An 18679-nucleotide genomic window follows, 5' to 3' on the forward strand; every position below is an offset into this window, starting at 1 on the left:
TTAAGTGTCCTGCACTATCAGCTAAACACTCAAACCCAAGGCAGGAGCAGGAACAAAATGCAAAGAAATAAGCTGCAAGCTGAGATCTGTCATAGCCAAAATCTGCCTGGTACAGCACAGTTCACTGGCTGCTGAAGAGCAGTACTGTATATATTGAGCTGCGAGCAACTCCATTCTTCATGGTCCCTCATTTGTAGCTAGGAACTGATTTTGCTTTTACTTGGGTAAAATAATTCTGCCTTTTTTATTCAATATTCCTACCTGATCTTCACAAGCCTGAGACTGAACGACACAAACCCAAACCAATTTATATCTATCTATATCAAAAAACAAGCCTCTGTTTCCGAGAGAACCTTCTCCAAAATTATTTTCGGCAAAATTAAGAAAATACATTTTTTCTTTTTGCGCATTTCACCAAAACAAAAACTGGAGAGATATAAAGATTTAAAATAACATGCATCACAATTTTCTTTAATATCTCTTACGATTCATAAGCTGTAGTAAACTTGTATGTATACAACAAGAAAGTTCCTATTAAAAAAAAAATCCATTTTAAGATCATAACAAATTCCACAATACACACACACACAAACACACAAACCCAGTTTCCCACCTGATAGTTGTCATTCAGAAACAAATTCACTGGAGACAGTACAAGCTGAAGCATTGTTTCTCTGAATCCTTTCTTCATCTCAAAGCACAACCTCTCCAAGAAAGCCGTAGGGCACTCGGGACCATCTGGACTGCAATGCTGAAACAAAGGTTAAAAACATCCGTTTCACAAACTGAAAACACAAAACATGGTTGAAATTTTTAAGATTAGAAGCAAACCTGTAAGCAGCAAGTATGCTAATTTTCCTCCCAGTGGACAGGTGAAAAGAATACATCACAACTTCAAAAACCTTTCAACAATTACATAAACAGCAATTCAAACTCATTTGGATGAACCCAGTCTTTTTATCTGCATTGTTACTTGAATTCCCCTTTACTTGATTTCTCAGAATGCAGCTGCACAGAGCAGAACGCACCATTGGAGGAAAGTTTTGCTCATTAGCAGAGAAATCATAACAGTCAATCAAAAATATTATCACAAAAATCAAGTTGGTTGCATAAAATCATAAAAAATGTATCCAGTTCTGCCCCCCAGAGAAGTAAAATAAACCATGTCTCAAATTGGTTTAGATACCCACAATTGTAGTAGAGTATATACGCACTTCGGTCAACACCACCCTAACTTAATATTCCAGGCAGGTAAATTTAACTTCAGTTTATGAAACTGGAAAAACAACACAAAACATTAAGCAAAATATCCGAAGATTCTAAAGTACTCACCACTGGTAATCGCCCATGCACTTTGTACAAATTAACAAGCACAGTGATATCCCATGGACGTAGAGTAAGAGGGTGAACTGGCTTGACTGCACTTTCGTTTTCCTTTTTGTCATTTTCCACTCCAACAGCTGTCCATCCAGAGCTTGAAGACGTTGACAGGGATAAAACGGGGCTTGAAATAACTTCTTCAAAATCAGTGTACATGTCATCTTCTCCAAAATAGTTTTCCTGGGAAGAAGAATTATTTGCTATAACCACATGGAAAACAAATAAAGAACACACAGGCAATGTAATCACACACAAATCCAACCTTTTTCTGTTAGTCCTGTGTAAAATAAACAGTATAGCTACAACCTATAGCTGAAGAAACATACACAGTTTTATTTTATGAAAGAGGGATACCTTCAGTAAGCAAATTGAGGCCATGTGCTTTGGAGGAAAAAAAGGGGTTCTCAGTAGTTCTGAAAGTACCAGTACTGTAGATGCATGCAATACAAATAACTGTTCTGAAGCAATGCTACTGACATTTTAAAACAGATTTTCTGCTTTTAAAGATAAATAACTTTGAGAGTCAAAACACAAAACACATCCTGCGGGAAGTCACTCTCATCCATCCTATTCAAACTTGTTATTACCAAATTTCAAAGTCTTAAAGTACGCTTCTAAAATACTAGTTCATAAACATTTTCCCCTTGGGTCTCAAACTCACTTCGTTTCTAAGCCAATCCCCCTCAATTATCCAAGACCAAAGTAATTTTGCCAAATTCTACTGGGAAGCAGAAAATCCACCAGTAACTAAAAATCAACTTCCTATGTCAAGGCCAAGTGCCGGGTCCTGCGCTTGGGTCACACCAGCCCCAGGCAGCGCTACAGCCTTGCGGAAGAGTGGCTGGAAAGTGTGTAAAGTGCCTGCTGGAAAAGGACCTGGGGGTGTTGGCTGACAGCAGCTGAACATGAGCCAGCAGTGGGTCCAGGTGGCCCAAAGTCCAACAGCATCCTGGCTTGTATCAGGAATAGTGTGGCGAGCAGGACTAGGGAAGTGAGTGTGCCACTCTACTAGGTGCTGGTGAGGCCCCACCTGGAATCCTGAGTTCACTTTTGGGCCCCTCATCATAAGAAAGACACTGAAGTGCCAGAGAGAGTTCAGAGGAGGTGACGAAGCTGGTGAGGGGTCTGGAGCGCAAGTCTGAGGAGCAGCTGAGGGAACTGGGGCTGTTCAGCCTGGAGAGGAGGAGGCTGAGGGGAGACCTGATCGCTGTGTACAACTGCCTGAAAGGAGGTTGTAGCATGGAGAGGGCTGGTCTCTTCTCCCAAGTAGCAAGTGACAGGATGAGAGGAAATGGCCTCAAGTTGCACCATAGGTGGTTTAGATTGGATATTAGGAAAATTTATTCCCGGAAAAGGTTGTGAAGCACTGGAACAGGCTGCTCAGGGAAGTGGTTGAGTCACAATCCCTGGAGGTATTTAAAAGATGTGTAACTCAGGCTCTTGGGGACATGGTTTAACGCCAGAGTTAGGTTACAGTTGCACTCAATGATCCCGAGGGTCTCTTCCACCCAAAATGATTCTATGATTCTAAGATTTGAGTGCATCAGAATCAGATTTCTGACAATATGTCACCCCCCAAAAAGGTTAGACCTATATAAAATTAATTAATTAATCAAGTCTCTCAGGAAAAACTTTCAGGATGATGCAGTTTGCACTTTCTTGCTAATTCAGTATGTGGGAAGCGTTGGGCATTAAGCATTCTGTGGAGGTTTCTGACCAAAGAGGTTATAACAGAGAGAAAAATTGCTTCCTCATTCATTTTATAAAGTAATTCAGTCCTACAGCTTCTCAACAGAAGCTGTAGCTATTCCAAATACTCCAAACAGCACTGGTGATTCGTGAAAACAAATGAGTATTAGACTGAAGATCAAACTGAAAAAGATTTGGATTTTATGATGTTTCTTGCTCCTTTCCTTTTCTGTGCCTTGTTTGCTTCTAAAACTTCTCTGTTCTTTTCTAATCACAATTCTGCAGCACAAGCAAGCCAAGCGGAAGCTGACAATAGAAAAAGAAGAAAGCAACTGCAAGTTATCCATGAAAAAGGTCTGCAGAAAAGGCAGGCTGGTTCTTGGCCTTGAAATAATGACTCCTGTGGACATGTAGTTTTACCACCTTATCCTGAGCCTCCAAAGTATACTTTGTGTTAGGGCACACGGACTAAGCGCCGCTCCATGAACAAACTGAAAAAACCTCAAGAGTTCAGCAAAGCTAATCTGCTTTGCTTTCAAATAAAGGGAAAAAATAAAGGTTGATGTCAGGATATAGACCTTGAAGTATTTTTTTATAAAGCAGACCCAGCAGAGGGTGCTAAGAACTCCATTAACTTACGCCTGGCACCTTCTGCTGGGGATGCCAGTACCTGCAAATCATTCATTCATTCCCAGCCAGTAAGTTCTTCAGTAAGAAAGTGCGCTACATGGACAAACTACCTCCCAAGAACAGAAAGCTTAACAAAACTGTATGAATGATGCAGGTCCAGAAATATCTTGCATGTATTAAAAAAGGTCAATGAAAACAAACTGAAAATAATTCAACCACAAGTCAGGAAAAGAAGCATTAAAAAAACCACTTTAGAAATCTATTAAGATACACTGCCAGCACAGCTGGACAAAGAGATGTAAACAGAGTCACAGAAATTCTAGAAACAACAATAAATATGCATTTTCAGAAACAAGCTATTCATCTAAATTTTCTCTTAAGATTTAGAAGATAAAAGCTATATTCAAACTGAGAAATCTGCACCTAAAATAATTAAATCATCATTGCATCAAGGGATCTAATGTAGCGTTGTTTACATATCCCTCCAGATGCAAAGAACCCCGAAGAAGTGCTGCTTTGCTCAGAAAGACAGAAACATTTCATGAATTTATGGACTCCAAAGTAGCTCAAAACACAATTCAAACATGTGTGCACTTCCTCTCTTCAAGATGCAATACTGGCCTAATTTTAATCCTATTTATTTTAGTGGCAACATGAAAAAATAATGAGCATATTTGCAAGTCCTATAGTCTACAAAAACTTAGTATTTTGTGTTATTCACTGCATATATGCAATGCCTTGTATAAATTCTTAAAAATGACTGTTTCAGTATGAGTCTTAATACTGGTCACCTGTCCCAGAAAATATCTCATCCTCTGACTCAAAACAAAAGCCTCCAGAAGCATTTCCTTAGCCTAGATCTGCATAGGCTCAAACAGACCTTTAAAAACAAACAAACAAACAAAAACCAACCAATACCCAGGCATAGAAGTGGTATGTTCAATCGCCTCTGCTTTTGTCACAACAAGGCAAGGTGAGGGACATGTGAAGAAATTAAACTGCTTCTAGACACCCTGAAGATCAGTAATGGAACAGGACACAAGATAAGCAACACAAACATTTTAAAGCATAACAGATTAACATCAAGAAAAGGATGAAAAATAGTTCTTCAAGATTGACTGAAGTAGCTTTCTAAATTAAATTTATTCTCATGTTCCTCCCCTACCCCCTGCACGATCCTAAAAAAAAACCTATTAGAACACTTTGCAGACCTTAAAATGCACTAAAAGCATGGGTTCTGATACATCTTTTGAAAAAGTGGTTGTTAATATAAGTTCTAGTCATAATCATGTATTTTTTTGGTATTTTTTTACTACTGCAAAGTCAAAGAAGAAATTTTCTGCGCATGAAGTCCAGATCACATACTATTCCTTGAAGGAAAATTATGCTGATATGGGTCTACATATACATATATTTTAACTCTTCTCATGAGCCTGTGTCACCTGAGTTCATCCCAGCTATGCCACATCACCAAACTAAATTATTTCAAACTAGTACTTACAAAAGGTTTTAATTTAAATTCAAATATTCTGCAAAACCCCAATATTCTGTTCCAGACAACTTATTCCACTTTCCTCCCTGTGCTCATCCATACATTTTATGAGCTGTGTTCCTATGCCTACCTTTATAGACAGAAAGGCTTTGAGCAGGGGTCCATACAGGGTGATCTGGGAATCTGGGGAAAGTTCCAGCTCCACATGGAGCTTGTCCGGAGGCAGCTCGGAGGGGTCAAGGGGAAGGCGCGTTGAAGCTGTGGGAGACGAAATCACACTCTCGGCTGTTTTCTGTGATGGCCTCAGCACAGATAACATCGTTTCTTCCATTTCTGACACTTTGGAGCAAATTAAACAAGAAAACATATTTTGATTACAAGTTAGGCTTCTGATGGACAAAATTCTGTAAATATGAATATGTATTAAATATAAAACTTTTTGCTGTTTTCTAATTTGGATTGCAGAATTATGTTAATGTGTTTATGCTACAGAACTGGTTTCTTATATCTAGTAACTATGGGAAGGCAGGAATATATAGAATATTTTAGTCAACATTAAATACACAAGAGAAAAACAATATTTCAAGTTCTGGAAAAACAACACAAAATACCAAGCGTATTTATTTATCTTGCTTTTCAAGTTAAACAAAGGCATGCTTTCATTTCAGTGTAGCGGATTTCCCACAACCACATAGCTATTGCAGAATAAACAAAAGGGAATAAACAGGAACACTGCAAAAGTTATATTAAAAACCTATTCCGAAGCAGTAACTCTGTAGGCCAAAATTTCCTCTCGAACAACTCGATGACTCCAGTCACAAAACAGGCTGGAAATCCAAATCTTATTTCCTATCCCTTCTTTTTATTTGGAGTTTGGGAGAAGAAAGTGCTTTTTTTAAGAGGGGAAAGGCAATGAGAAAGAAGCGAACTGGAAGTGCTTTGGCGATGTGAAGCAACTGCTGGGAAGGAAAGAACTATATGGAAAATCACATAAAATTCATGCTCCACATGGACTAAGATTTCAGGTGCCTGTTTAACTGGAAGAACAGGCAGAGACAGAACTACAGTGAATACACACCTGTGGCCAGCAAGCCTTTGAGGCTTTAATAACTTACCATTATTGTCTACAATGCTTGTTCAGAACTTGCATTATATTACGAGTTATAAATTAGCTAAATGCCACTAGCAAGATGACCACTTTTTTGGAAGCTGTATCTCTTGTTATGCAACATATTTGTTTCTCAGAGACTGGTAGAATTCTATAGATTAACTCAAAAGAAAATACTGATGCTGCTACTGTAACAAACACATTGTGTCAGCATCACAGATGAGAAGTGAGCTTGACTATGCTAAATGGTTTATTGAAGGAAGCTGCAGATGAAATTACCTGTGTATGTACAAACTTTGAAATCCACATTTAATAGCTGTGATTACAAGTAAATCTTCTCAAATTCGAAGTATGCAAATTTCACACAAGCTGACAGGATCTCACAAGAGCACGTAACGAACATCTGCAAGATGAATCCTACTTTTTTTGCTTCATCCTCTAAAATCTGAGGTCTTTTAGACTGGAGTTGTTGGAGCTCAAAACCTAAAAGCCCTATCCAGCATGTCTCACAACACCCGCTGATTGAGGCCCACTCAAATTAGCCCTCATTATTCTTCTAATGTATCTCTTTCATCAGTTCTGCTTCCACCATCTCAACCTGACAAACTTTTATGTAACCTCATAGCTTCTTCCACACCTCCCTCTGTGCTTAAAATAGCCTTTCGTCTCTGCATTTAACTATTTTGCAACCACATACTTACAGGTCATTCCTTATTTAGAAGTATTGTTTAGACCATTAAAATTCTTATTCAGAAACTTGTATCTGACAGCCACAGTTCACTTCAACAGCTACAATGCAATCTCAGTTTCATATCCATAAAAGGTAAGACAATGCTATTATATCTCATGCTTATATGGTGCATTTAAACATTTAAATCACAAACATCCAAAGGAAAAGAGCTTAGAAAGGCTAAGGAACATGATTCTGTCAAAAAAATTGTACTTCATCTTTAATATACCAAGTGAGATTTTATGTTACACAGCAACCCATTGAAGAGATCCACTTTGTTAAGGACAAGGAGAAATTAACTACAGACAGTATCTTCCCTTTACAAAGTGAACTGGGACACTTCCAGGTATTTTTCAATACCAGGTGCTGTCTGTTTTCAAATCAAACCAACTATATTTTAAAGATCAGCATTCTCCCATGGGCATAGTTGTTCAGTTTAAAATTCATTTCTGCAAATTTAAGCAGTTCAATTCAATAAAGTCACCGTAGTTCCTGAAATAAAGCACGCTAACCAGAAAAAGGTAATGACACTTACAGGATTGTTTTAACTGCTCATCTGCCTTTTGAGGATAAATTGGGTGCCACGAGTAGTCAATCGTAAACACAACGCTCGGGACTGTCCAGCATTCAACCCATCCAGCCCTTTCAAAAAGAAAGATCATACTTTTATTTCAAGCACAATAGTCTCATGAAATATTTTCCATTAACATATGGGGTTGCTTTCCTCACAAAATAAGTAAATATGAAGAGCTGATATAAAGCCATAAATATCTACCACAATAAAACTTACTCTTCTTGAGTAATGTTCCTCCATTTGGGTTTGCCCGTTTTCTGACCACTTTGGCACTCAGCAGAAATACAAGACTCAGGGCTTATTTTGTTAGGCTGACAATCCTTCACCAACATAAAAAGGGAATATTTACTAGGATGACAATCCGGCAGATACAAATGAAGATCAACATCTTCTCCCTAAAAATCAAACATCAGTAACAGAAAAGTTAATTTATATTCACTTCATACATAATTCTCATGCTATTCACATGTTCATATGTGACATCATCTTCACTTTACAGGCAAAGTGAGGCAAGAAATGTCAGTTTTCACATGTTGTCACTGCCCACAGCTCCCACCAACTCCTACTGCAACCCCAAGAGCCCTCTAGTTCTGAACAGTTACAAGTCCAGTAACTTGCACAGAACACACCATAGCAAGCTGTAAAACACCGAGACATGGCTTTTAGTGATCCCTCTTCTTCTGTTGCTCAAATCATACTGCAAATGTGACTGGCCCAAGGCTACCCTACATCTCAACTAAACCACACTTAAACAAACAAACAAACCTAGATAAAATGTTGCATTTTTTGCTGTCAAATTACACAAAATTACCAACATCACAACCAACTAGTTTTTTATTTTTAGCACCAGTAGATTGCTTCTGTTTTAGGGAAGACAAACCAAAAAGTACAGCCTTTCAGAGAATTAGCTGTGGCTATTAAAACACGTCACGACCACTGTTTATGCAACAGAAGCTCTTAACAATCTGGAAGGTGGTTTTCCAAATGGTTTGGACGTGCTCACTCCACAATTCCATTTTTATCTTTGAAAATACATTAGACTTTCATGTTTTCTAAATAAATCAGACTTCCAAGTGATAAAATACATACATAGTATATATAGTAAATATACATACTGAATCTGTGTATATATGTACGTACGAAGCATATGTGCACATATATTTTTTAAATATATTTTTATTTGTGTATATATAAATTAAAACAGCCTCTGACTGGATGCTTCATATAAGCAACAGAAACTATTTACTTCTGAGTTACTTAAAGAAAAATGCTATAAACTGGAAGTGAAAGATTTTTTTCTTTCAGAAAGGAGTTTATTCAAAATTTCCCAACTAAAGAAGAAAAGGTAGGAAAACTGTCTCACATTTAGAAGACAAAAGGGGTAAGGGGGAAGAACTTACCCTTAAAGAGAATCGAGTATTGCACGTGGTTGGAACAAAGTCAGTGAAAGGCAAAGAGAAAACAATATTCAGTGTTTCTCCACAAGCTGCTAGATAAACTGAGAGAGAATAGGAAAAACAAACAAAAAATAGCTGTCAAAATTACACCTTATTTTGGTCTTACGCAGATTATCAAACATACAGGTAAAAATAATAAAAATATATTGAAGAACTCACGACATAGGAGAGTGCCATTGTTAACTCCTGTGTATTTTGAGTACATCATAGTAACTTATTCTGAAAGTAATTACTTTCCGCAACTTGTCCTTTATTGAAAGACACTGTATTTAGCACAATGAAATTGCAAGCAAACAAAACTGGCTGTAATTAATATCTTACAACTTTCTTTATTGCTTCATACAGAGCTTTTTGGACAAGAAAATACATAAAGTTCCGCAGGCTTCTAGTAAAGTAGTGAGCCTAACTAGAACACAAATTCTTGATTTCTCATCCACCATCCTCGATGTTGAAATTGTAAGATTCTAGTACAGCGCAGACCACTGAAACATATAAACCAAACTGCACATTAAACAAAGTTTTGGTTTTCTGAAATGTACCTCTTAGTTTTATCTAGAATTAGAAGTGTTATCCCCTCTTTGAAATGAACAAGAAGGAGGCTTTTCTAGTTATATGGAGTTCAAGTGGTATCTTTCCAACAGTACTTAAAAGCTTTATTCCCAAGAGAGTATTACTGAATATATGTCAAGACCCCACGGTTGCTCTGTGCAAACCGTTGTAGTAAATTAAAGATTCAAGAGGTCCTGAAAAATGAATGCCAAAATATGATCTAGAACTGCAGTCCCCCCAGCAAAGGTATGCATTTGTACAAAGTATGTTTGCACTTGTAACAGTTTTAAGATGGTTTATGCATATCAACAGTAGCAAAATGGGTAGTTATCACGGAATACACATTTTTCTAGTAAAAATTTTGTAATTCTTATATTCCTGCTACATTAATTCTTTATTTTGTAAATTTTTTTTGGGGGGAGTTTGTACTCTCCTCCCAAATAAAAAGTGATCTCACCATTTTCTTGTTGTTTGGTGGAACAGTCAATCCAGTTGTGTTGATTTGCTGCCCAAATCATTTCGAATTGATGAAACATGACTTTGAAGTTCCACATATAAGGAACAAACGAAAATATATCAGGTGCGCTGTCACTGGACCAGTCTTGGATCAAATCTAAAAGCATGTGAAATAATAAAGGACAAGTCAGTAGCAATCAAGTGAGAGATTTCTTTTTTTACACATTTGGCTCCTCATAAATCGTAAATCTTAACCATGTGCTGCTCTACAGAAAAAGCAAAACAGGGAGAACAATATCCAGTATTCATTTGTACTGGTTTGACTGAAAATGGGTTCATTTTCTTCGTGCAGTTAGAAACCTTTCTTTTTCATAGCTAGCATGGTCATTATTTGGACTTAGTTTGAGAACAAGAGGTAACAGCACAGAGTTCATGTTTTTAATTGGTCTGGTCTGAGAGCCAAGGACACTCAGAGCGCTCTGCCCACAGGTGTGAGGTATCAAAGAAGAGGGGCATGGATGGGGCCGAGCTTGACTGACATCCAGACTGACCAGTAAGAGTATTCCATCCCACCAGTGTCATGCCAATTATTTAAGGAGAGTTGGGACCTTCCAGTCTCTCTCTCTCTCAGGCACTTTCTCTTGTGTGTGTTGGTTTTGGTTTTGTTTTGTTTTTTTTCTTCACTCTTTTTTGTCTAAGCAGGGAGAGTTTTTGGTTCAGGACATTTAGTTCAGCTTTTTGCCATTTTGCAGAGGCCTCTGAGCCCTTTTCCTTTTTTTCCCCTCTTTTCAGGACCGGGGTGTAACTTCCTGGGACTGGCTTCTCAGCATGTTCATAAGGAATCGCCCTGAGTATCTTTTGTTTCTATTTTACATATATATATATATATATATATACTTACTAGTAGTGTATTAGTATTTTGTTATTTTATTAAACTGTGTTTATCTCAATCCAAGTTTCTCCCTTCCCTTTCGATTCTCTCAGGGAGGGCGTGAGTAAGCGGCTATCGTGGTTGTATTACTAGCTCAGGTTAAACTACAACACCATTTCTCAGGCCGATGTTCCACAAATACTTGCTCCGAATCCATCTCCCATTTCTCACCTGCTTCTTAAGTTGGAAAGCTATAGGTTTGAGTCTTCTAGTTAGTTCTGTCCAACAGCAAAGTTTTAAATTGACCTAAAAGCACTGGACTACCAAATGTTTCCTTTGTTTTTCCCATTCTGATACTCTGAATGTGTACACGAGTAGTATTTTTTTAACAAAGCAAACCAGTGTTGCTGTAGAAGCCCGTCTGCTCTGAGCAGACCGGCAGGCAATGCTGTGAACGGCCGCACTGTATAGATCAGGGCTCCAGCCTCACTAGGAGGATAACTTCATTAGCGCGGCACTGTGCCGGCACAAATTAATCCTTCCTCCCAGCAGGGCTAATCAGCCCAGGCAGTGCCACACTGACAGGGCTATATTCTTTCTATTAATGCAGCTGGAACGTTCAGCAACACTTTGGTGATGCTGTATCACACTGCACTGCCTTGTGTGCATATTCTTCCTCACAGCCAAAATCCTATGGAGCAAAATTACTTTCTCTCATCATCTGTCAGCCACAAGGACATGACCGAAAGCCTAAGTAGTTGAAAGTCAGTCAGCCAAACAAGTGAGAGGTATCAGAAAAAAATAAATATCCTAGGTGACAAACATTAAACAAATCATTAGGTCTGACAAAAAGAAATTAATCTGAAATTTAAGATCACTTTTAACTGCACATCAAGTTTAGTTTAGATGTTAAAAAATTATTTGGTATCTCTACTCAAATATGAGAATATCATGTACTTAGATACTTGCAGGCAACAGAAAACATCAGGAACTTTGTCGTCAGAAACAATTCGTTGTCCTAAACATGTGAAATGACAGCACCTGACCTTGTACACCTTTGCATAATTTGAAAATAAATTGTAAAGAAAGAATATTTAATTTGATATGTAATTTATTTAGTAAAGAAGTTACCTGTGAAGAAGCTTTTCTGGGCAAAGATAAAATGATAGGTTGCTTTATAAACCTCAAGTTCACATTGCCACGTCTGGGGCATGTTCCATATCCGGGGATAGCTGGCATTAATATGAAACTGTGAACAAGATATTAAAGCATCAGATTTACTTGAAAAGATGACAATGCTTGACCCTGTAGCTCAGCAGTTTTCACATATGTACTCTGCTGAATAATTAAAACTGTTTTCCTGCTGGGATGAACAGAAGGCCTCTCTAGTTCCTTAATAATTTAATATCTCTCTGTGTTTGAAGGTCAAGTGTTAGTCTATTCATTTATTTAGAAAGGTACACTATGAACTTCTGATACATTTGTTGCAGTAGATGTACTAAGCAATTTATAAACAGAAATCTTCATTGAAAGCATCGCTTTTCACAATATAGTAAAAATAAAATCCCTTAGAATATAATATTTTCAAACACTGATAGGATGTTCAAAAATTAAACATAAAAGCATGACTCTAATAAGGTCATTTAAAAATTAGTGAGAAAGGTAATGTAAAGAAGTGAAAGACTAGGCAAAAAAAAAAGCAATACAATATCTGTCTCAAGTAGTTAAAGCACCTTGAAGTACTTAAAAGTACTTTGCACACACATACCACAGCACAGCTAGTGAGCCTAATAATTTATTCAGCTAAAGCCTATATGAACACATCGCTACATAGTAAACAAGGCAAGACTTTAAGTGGTACTCCAATCCCTCCACTGCTTTCAATACACACATAACTTGGTATATGAATTACAGAAGTCAAAGTTAGATATGTGCACAATTATCTGTGCATATACAAGTTGCTTACATATTAAGGACTTGCAAAATAGATTCAAAAGGCAAACTTCTGTATTGTTTAGGAACCTAAAGAACAGCTCCACAGACAAATAATTATGTTCTTTATTAAAAATGCTCTAGAGACTGAAGCTTTGTGCCCATTAATACAAACTTACAGCTAGCATTTCTGCTTCTAAGAGAGTTCGGTACTGCATACTGCTGGTGGCATCAACATGTAAAAGCTGCCCTTTAATTGTAGGTGAATAGCCTAGCAGACAAAAGATATAAAACATAATCATTCAGACATAAGAGTTATATAAAGATTTAGGTAATTATCACCAGTGATTTAAGCAGTCCACTAACAATCAAAAAATATCATGATGGAAATTAGAATCATAAGAGTATCTCAAGTTGGAAGGGACCCGTAAGAGTGGAGTCCAACTACCTGCTCCTCGTAGGACCACCTAAAACTAAACCCTATGACTAAGAGTGTCAAATTCTGGCAGGTTTAGTGCCGTGACCAGTTCCCCAGGGAGCTGGTTCCAGCAACTACACTATATAGTCAGTAGGACATTAATTCACTCCTCTGTTATTTGTCAATGAAGAGCTTACTTAACATGTTCTGCCTTCATGTAGGAGAGACGACAAAAGTCTCCTTGCTGGGTTTGGAAATGCTCAGGTTCTGGAGATCTTGGTTTAATTCTAGAATCATCTTGATTGGAAGAGACCTTTAAGGTCATTGAGTCCAATCATAACCCAACCCTGGCACTAAACCATGTCCCTAAGAGCCTCATCTATACATCTTGGAAACACTTCCAGGGATGGCGACTCCACAAACATACTGAGGGTGCACTCAATCCTCTTGATTGACGGGATAAAACTAAAATAACGCAAAATAAAACTAAAATAATGCAGAATAAAACTAAAATATGATAGAAAGAATCAAGAGAACACAATTTAGGAAAATATTTCAAACCAGCCAACAAGATGAGTAAATGCAAAGAACATACCCATAACTTTACATTTATCTCAACTTCCCTTTGAATTTTGTAACACATTTTTCGTAGTTTTAGTGACACATTTCTCAGCATGATTCAACTACTACACTAATCCTAAAGATGTCTTCCTTCTTTGAGTTGACAACGTGTATTCAATCTGCTTCAGTACACACAGAGTTAAATGATACACTGTCTAGCAGTTAAAGAATTTGTGTTTCTTCATGCAAGCAAAACATGGAGGTAACTTAACTATTTAAATACGTACATGCTTTAATATCTTTCAATGAAATGGACATGGAAATAGTTTTTCTTCCTTTACATAGGAATACAGCTCTCATAGTCACAAAAGAAAAGCAAAAGACATTCACACACATAGGAAGCCAGATAACTGTTCAGGAAAAACATAGGGAAAACGAATTAAGCTTAGCCTTCACTCACCATTTTCGCCCACTGTCATGGGAATATTTATTTCCAAATATGATCCTGCACCAACATTAACATGTACAGCATTAGTTTCCTGTATTGCAAGAAAGGGGGAAAAAAAAAGCACAGATATTATCTCCAGGCCAACCACAGCAACCAAGGAACTTCATGTCTCTGGCTATCATTATCCATGCCTGGATTAGGGCACCCAACAACTGAAATATTTCTTGCCTTTCAGAAAAATTATTCACAAACTATGTATGTGCAATGATACCAAATAACACCATTTTGAGGCTGAGCAAACGGTGACTTAGGTTCACTAATAGAAAAGCACATGCTATTCTGGTACAAGGCCTGAGAGGGCAGATGAATATATATTTCTAACACTTTCTAATAATTTCCTAACACTTTCTAATCCTTTCAGTCACAGAGGAAAAAATAAAACGGGTATACAATGAAGTCACATTATACCCCATTTATAAGAGTAGTAGCAGGGGAAAAAAATCCAAACCCCTACACACACACATCTTTTGTTCCTCCCAGTATTATTCCTCCAATAATATTAGATATTCATCCAATATCAGAAGAAATTCTCTCTTCATCACGGTGAGCTTTATCATAACAGGAGATTGCACAAGAAATACCCAGCTCTTGTATTCTCAAGACTGTAGGAGTTGGCAGAGCTTAAGATGCAGCTTTAAGGCTTAAAAGAAACTTAAAATAGCCAATAAATAATAATGCCTCTCAGCCAATATTTTTCTCTGAAGGATTTGCCCATAATTATGAAATATTAAAAAAAAACCCTCCCAGCTTTTAAAACCATAGTTCCATAATAAACTGAGACAAGTAAAAACATGCACAACCAAAAGCACAGCGTAATCACAGTAGATAAGTTATTATTCTAGATATGTTTTCATTATTTACCCTATTTTTGGTAAAAAGCAAATCAATTGTGGCATCTGCAATAATATTCATCCGCAGTTCAAAAGCAAGGATCTGTCTGGGTTTCCCAGGCTGAGCAATTTCGGAGACTTTCATAACTTGGTAGTCTGGTGGGAAGAAAAACTTCCACAAGCAATCCCTGGTGAGGGGGAAAAAAAATAAGTGTTGCTTTTATTGAAGAAGATATATATAGAGATATATATAGATATATATATATAATTTTTTTAATACATATTTATGCATCTGTTTCACTTAATTATTTTCCACTTGGCTGAGTCTTTGGATAATCACTGGATGTAATAAGAAATAATATTTGTTTAAAAAGTCTTCATGATGGGAGCCTTCCAACCCATTACTGAAATCTCCTAAAGTTTCTATGATAACAAGTGACTTTTGGATAAAAGCCATAAAGGGACAGACTGTAAATTATTCAGCACAAAAATATTCTAATTCAGATAGCAAACAAGAGATATTTTTCTTCACATTCCTAATCTTTGGTTTACAAATCTGCTACAAAAACACAGTAGGAAGTAATCTGTTTATGCTTCAGTTTGTGCATAAATAATTTATGTAATGCCCAGACATAAACAAAATACAAAGCTTTAGGATCGCAGAAGAAGAGTAAAATGAAGGCTACATTTTTGCAGACATATCTGAACATGCAACTACATGAAAGGAAAGACACAGCAATAGAGCACAGATGGCGCAGCTTGCATAGTATTCAAGGGGGTGGAAGTAAGAGCAGTAGCAGTTTCCTGCACCCAGCACCTGACCAATATAGCAGCTTAAAAGTTTAAAAAAACCAAACCCACGGAAAAAATCAAAAAGAAAAAAGGCAACAACAATAAAAACCCCACAAACACACTGTCAAAATCCTGTGGAAACCCAAGATTTTATTGTATGGCATATTAAAGATTACTGTTTGCAGAAGCCCTTACATGAACTGAGAGTACGAAGTCCACATAACTCCTACAGATCTGCGCTTTTAGAATATTCAGGTACTTTCCAAAAGGGCTTTTCTATCCATGACATGATGCAAAAGGGTTCCCAGGCACATACCTATGAATCCTATGCACTGTTTAGGCACCAAACTGCCTTTTGTCTAGCTAGCCAAAATTACAAAAAAGCATACCATTATAGAGCTAGCTTTCTTGGTAGCATTAAAAATATCATTAATGATTCACTGACTTCATGCTCCTAACAAAGCACTGTTCCAGAAATTCGCATTTCCTCTTAAATTCCCTAAGACACTGTTATATCTCATGACTACTCTTTGGTCTGCCATCCTAAGAGAAAGAATCATAATAATTTCACAGAAGAATTAATAGAGGCCAAGAAAGGAATCCATCTGTAACTAATAGAGGAAAAAAGGGAAAGCACTGATTATGTCACTTTTACTTAATAGTCCTTGACTCTCTAAACAAACCTATTGTCTCCATCAGAAATATTCATGCACAAAAAACAGAGGGCTAAGTGAAGAACAGTAGTATGTATCTGGCCTAAGATTTTGTGACTAAAATACCTAGATAATTAGTAGGTTGAGGGAGGTTCTCCTTCCCCTCTACTCTGCCCTGGTGAGACCGCATCTGGAATATTGTGTCCAGTTCTGAGCCCCTCAGTTCCAGAAGGACAGAGAACTGCTGGAGAAAGTCCAGTGCAGGGCAACAAAGATGATGAAGGGAGTGGAGCATCTCCCTTATGAGGAAAGGCTGAGGGAGCTGGGGCTCTTTAGCTTGGAGGAGACTGAGGGGTGACCTCATTCATGTTTATAAATATGTAAAGCGTGAGTGTCACGAGGATGGAGCCAGGCTCTTCCCAGTGACAACCAACAGTAGGACAAGGGGCAATAGGTACAAACTGGAACACAGGAGGTTCCACTTCAATATGAGAAGAAACTTCTTCTCAATGAGCATGACAGAGCACTGGAACAGGCTGCCCAGGAAGGTTGTGGAGTCTCCTTTTCTGGAGACATTCAAAACCCGCCTGGACACCTTCCTGTGTAACCTCATCTGGGTGTTCCTGCTCCAGCAGGGGGATTGGACTGGATGATCTTTTGAGGTCCCTCCAAATCCCTGACATTCTGTGATTCTGTAATAATAAATATTTTGGAGATCACGTCCAGTGGTTGATTCTTCTAAGCAAGGATAAATTATTCCCCATCATCATTTGCATAGCCAGATGTGTACTTCCATAAAATTTTTTCATCACTATACAATGTCTTCCCATCCATGAGATAATAGGAGCATGATAAGCCTGAAGGCAGCCAATTCAGAGGTTAAACCCTTAGGTATATGACACTCAATAAATAGTAAAACTACTTTGTTTGCAAAAAATAGGAACATAATTAACAATATAACAACCACTGAGTGACCCTAACTTTGGAAAGCCAATGAGATAAACAATCATTTTGCTAATCCTAAACCACTGTGGCAGGACTCATCTTTTGGACTGCCTAGTTTTCCCCATACAATTTAATCTGAGCAAATGCACACTGGAAACTTTAGAATGTATTCTCAATAATAATAGATATTAAGCATTAAAACTAAAGATGTAAACCATGAGAATACCTCTGCCTATCAGCCCAAGGCCCATAGTTGAAGTCTGTTCCTTTTCCACAAACAATGTCCAAACCCCAACATGGTGGCAGATCCTGTAATTTGCTGTCTTCATTATTTGCTTCTCCATCATTACTTTCCTCTGTCTCCTCTGGTACAAGACCTATATTACATAATATAATAAACAGATTATTAAAGGAAGCTGCTTCAAATTAGCATGAAAAATGTTTGCTAAGCCCAAGACCGAGTGTTCTGATGTGAATCTTATTTGAGACCACTGTAGTATGTAAATATCAAGCCACAATTCAATGCAGACTCCCAGGGGAAGGGCAAGAATATAACCAAAAATCCCCAAGACTTTCTGAAGCGCTGCTCACTGATGTGCGTGAAATGCTGACATACACAGCAGTTTTCTCTCTGAAGTAGCTTTTTACCAATACAGGTTTTTATGCATCCACGTTCAGTTCCTAATCCTACTTACAAAACAAGTTTTGAAACAAATAAGATTACATTAAAAGCATTTCCACAGACAAGGCAAATAAATAAAAGGGAAGACTTGCTACACTAGACCCACAGCTACCAGCAAAAATTCAAGCAGTCATTCAGCAACAATCCAAAATTGCTATCTATTCCACACCAGTATATATACATCACTACCGAATGTGTTACCTTTGTTCAAGATTCAGGCAATACTTAGAGTGGAGTTGGAGAAAAAGCTTTTGCAAACCAAAAAACTCCAGCAAAGTAGCTGGTAATAAAATGTGCAGGATTTAAAGTGAAAAAGACAGACACTGCAATATTCAGAAATCTAGCATCAACTAGCAAGTTTGACAAGTAGACAAATAGCCTTTAAATCCATTAAAATTTTATCTTTCTATTTAACTGAAGGT

General features: G+C 37.5%; 1 protein-coding gene across 19 annotated transcripts in view; it reads right to left on the reverse strand.

Moving 5' to 3' along the window:
• The window catches only part of BLTP1 (bridge-like lipid transfer protein family member 1), a 127858-nt gene that overhangs the window by 81210 nt on the left and 27969 nt on the right, over positions 1-18679 (reverse strand). For all 19 annotated transcript variants that reach the window (XM_065062105.1, XM_065062106.1, XM_065062120.1 and 16 more), the window contains exons 10-21: positions 17802-17952; positions 15217-15373; positions 14308-14386; positions 13048-13139; positions 12068-12185; positions 10067-10222; positions 9004-9101; positions 7820-7998; positions 7565-7671; positions 5322-5530; positions 1333-1560; positions 614-751 (exon numbers count right to left, since the gene is read on the reverse strand). In XM_065062105.1, the coding sequence (XP_064918177.1) occupies positions 614-751; positions 1333-1560; positions 5322-5530; positions 7565-7671; positions 7820-7998; positions 9004-9101; positions 10067-10222; positions 12068-12185; positions 13048-13139; positions 14308-14386; positions 15217-15373; positions 17802-17952 (1712 nt within the window). The remainder of the gene's footprint in view (positions 1-613; positions 752-1332; positions 1561-5321; positions 5531-7564; positions 7672-7819; positions 7999-9003; positions 9102-10066; positions 10223-12067; positions 12186-13047; positions 13140-14307; positions 14387-15216; positions 15374-17801; positions 17953-18679) is intronic.

This window comes from Columba livia, chromosome 4 (assembly GCF_036013475.1).
Source record: "Columba livia isolate bColLiv1 breed racing homer chromosome 4, bColLiv1.pat.W.v2, whole genome shotgun sequence".
In the NCBI taxonomy this organism is placed as follows: domain Eukaryota; kingdom Metazoa; phylum Chordata; class Aves; order Columbiformes; family Columbidae; genus Columba; species Columba livia.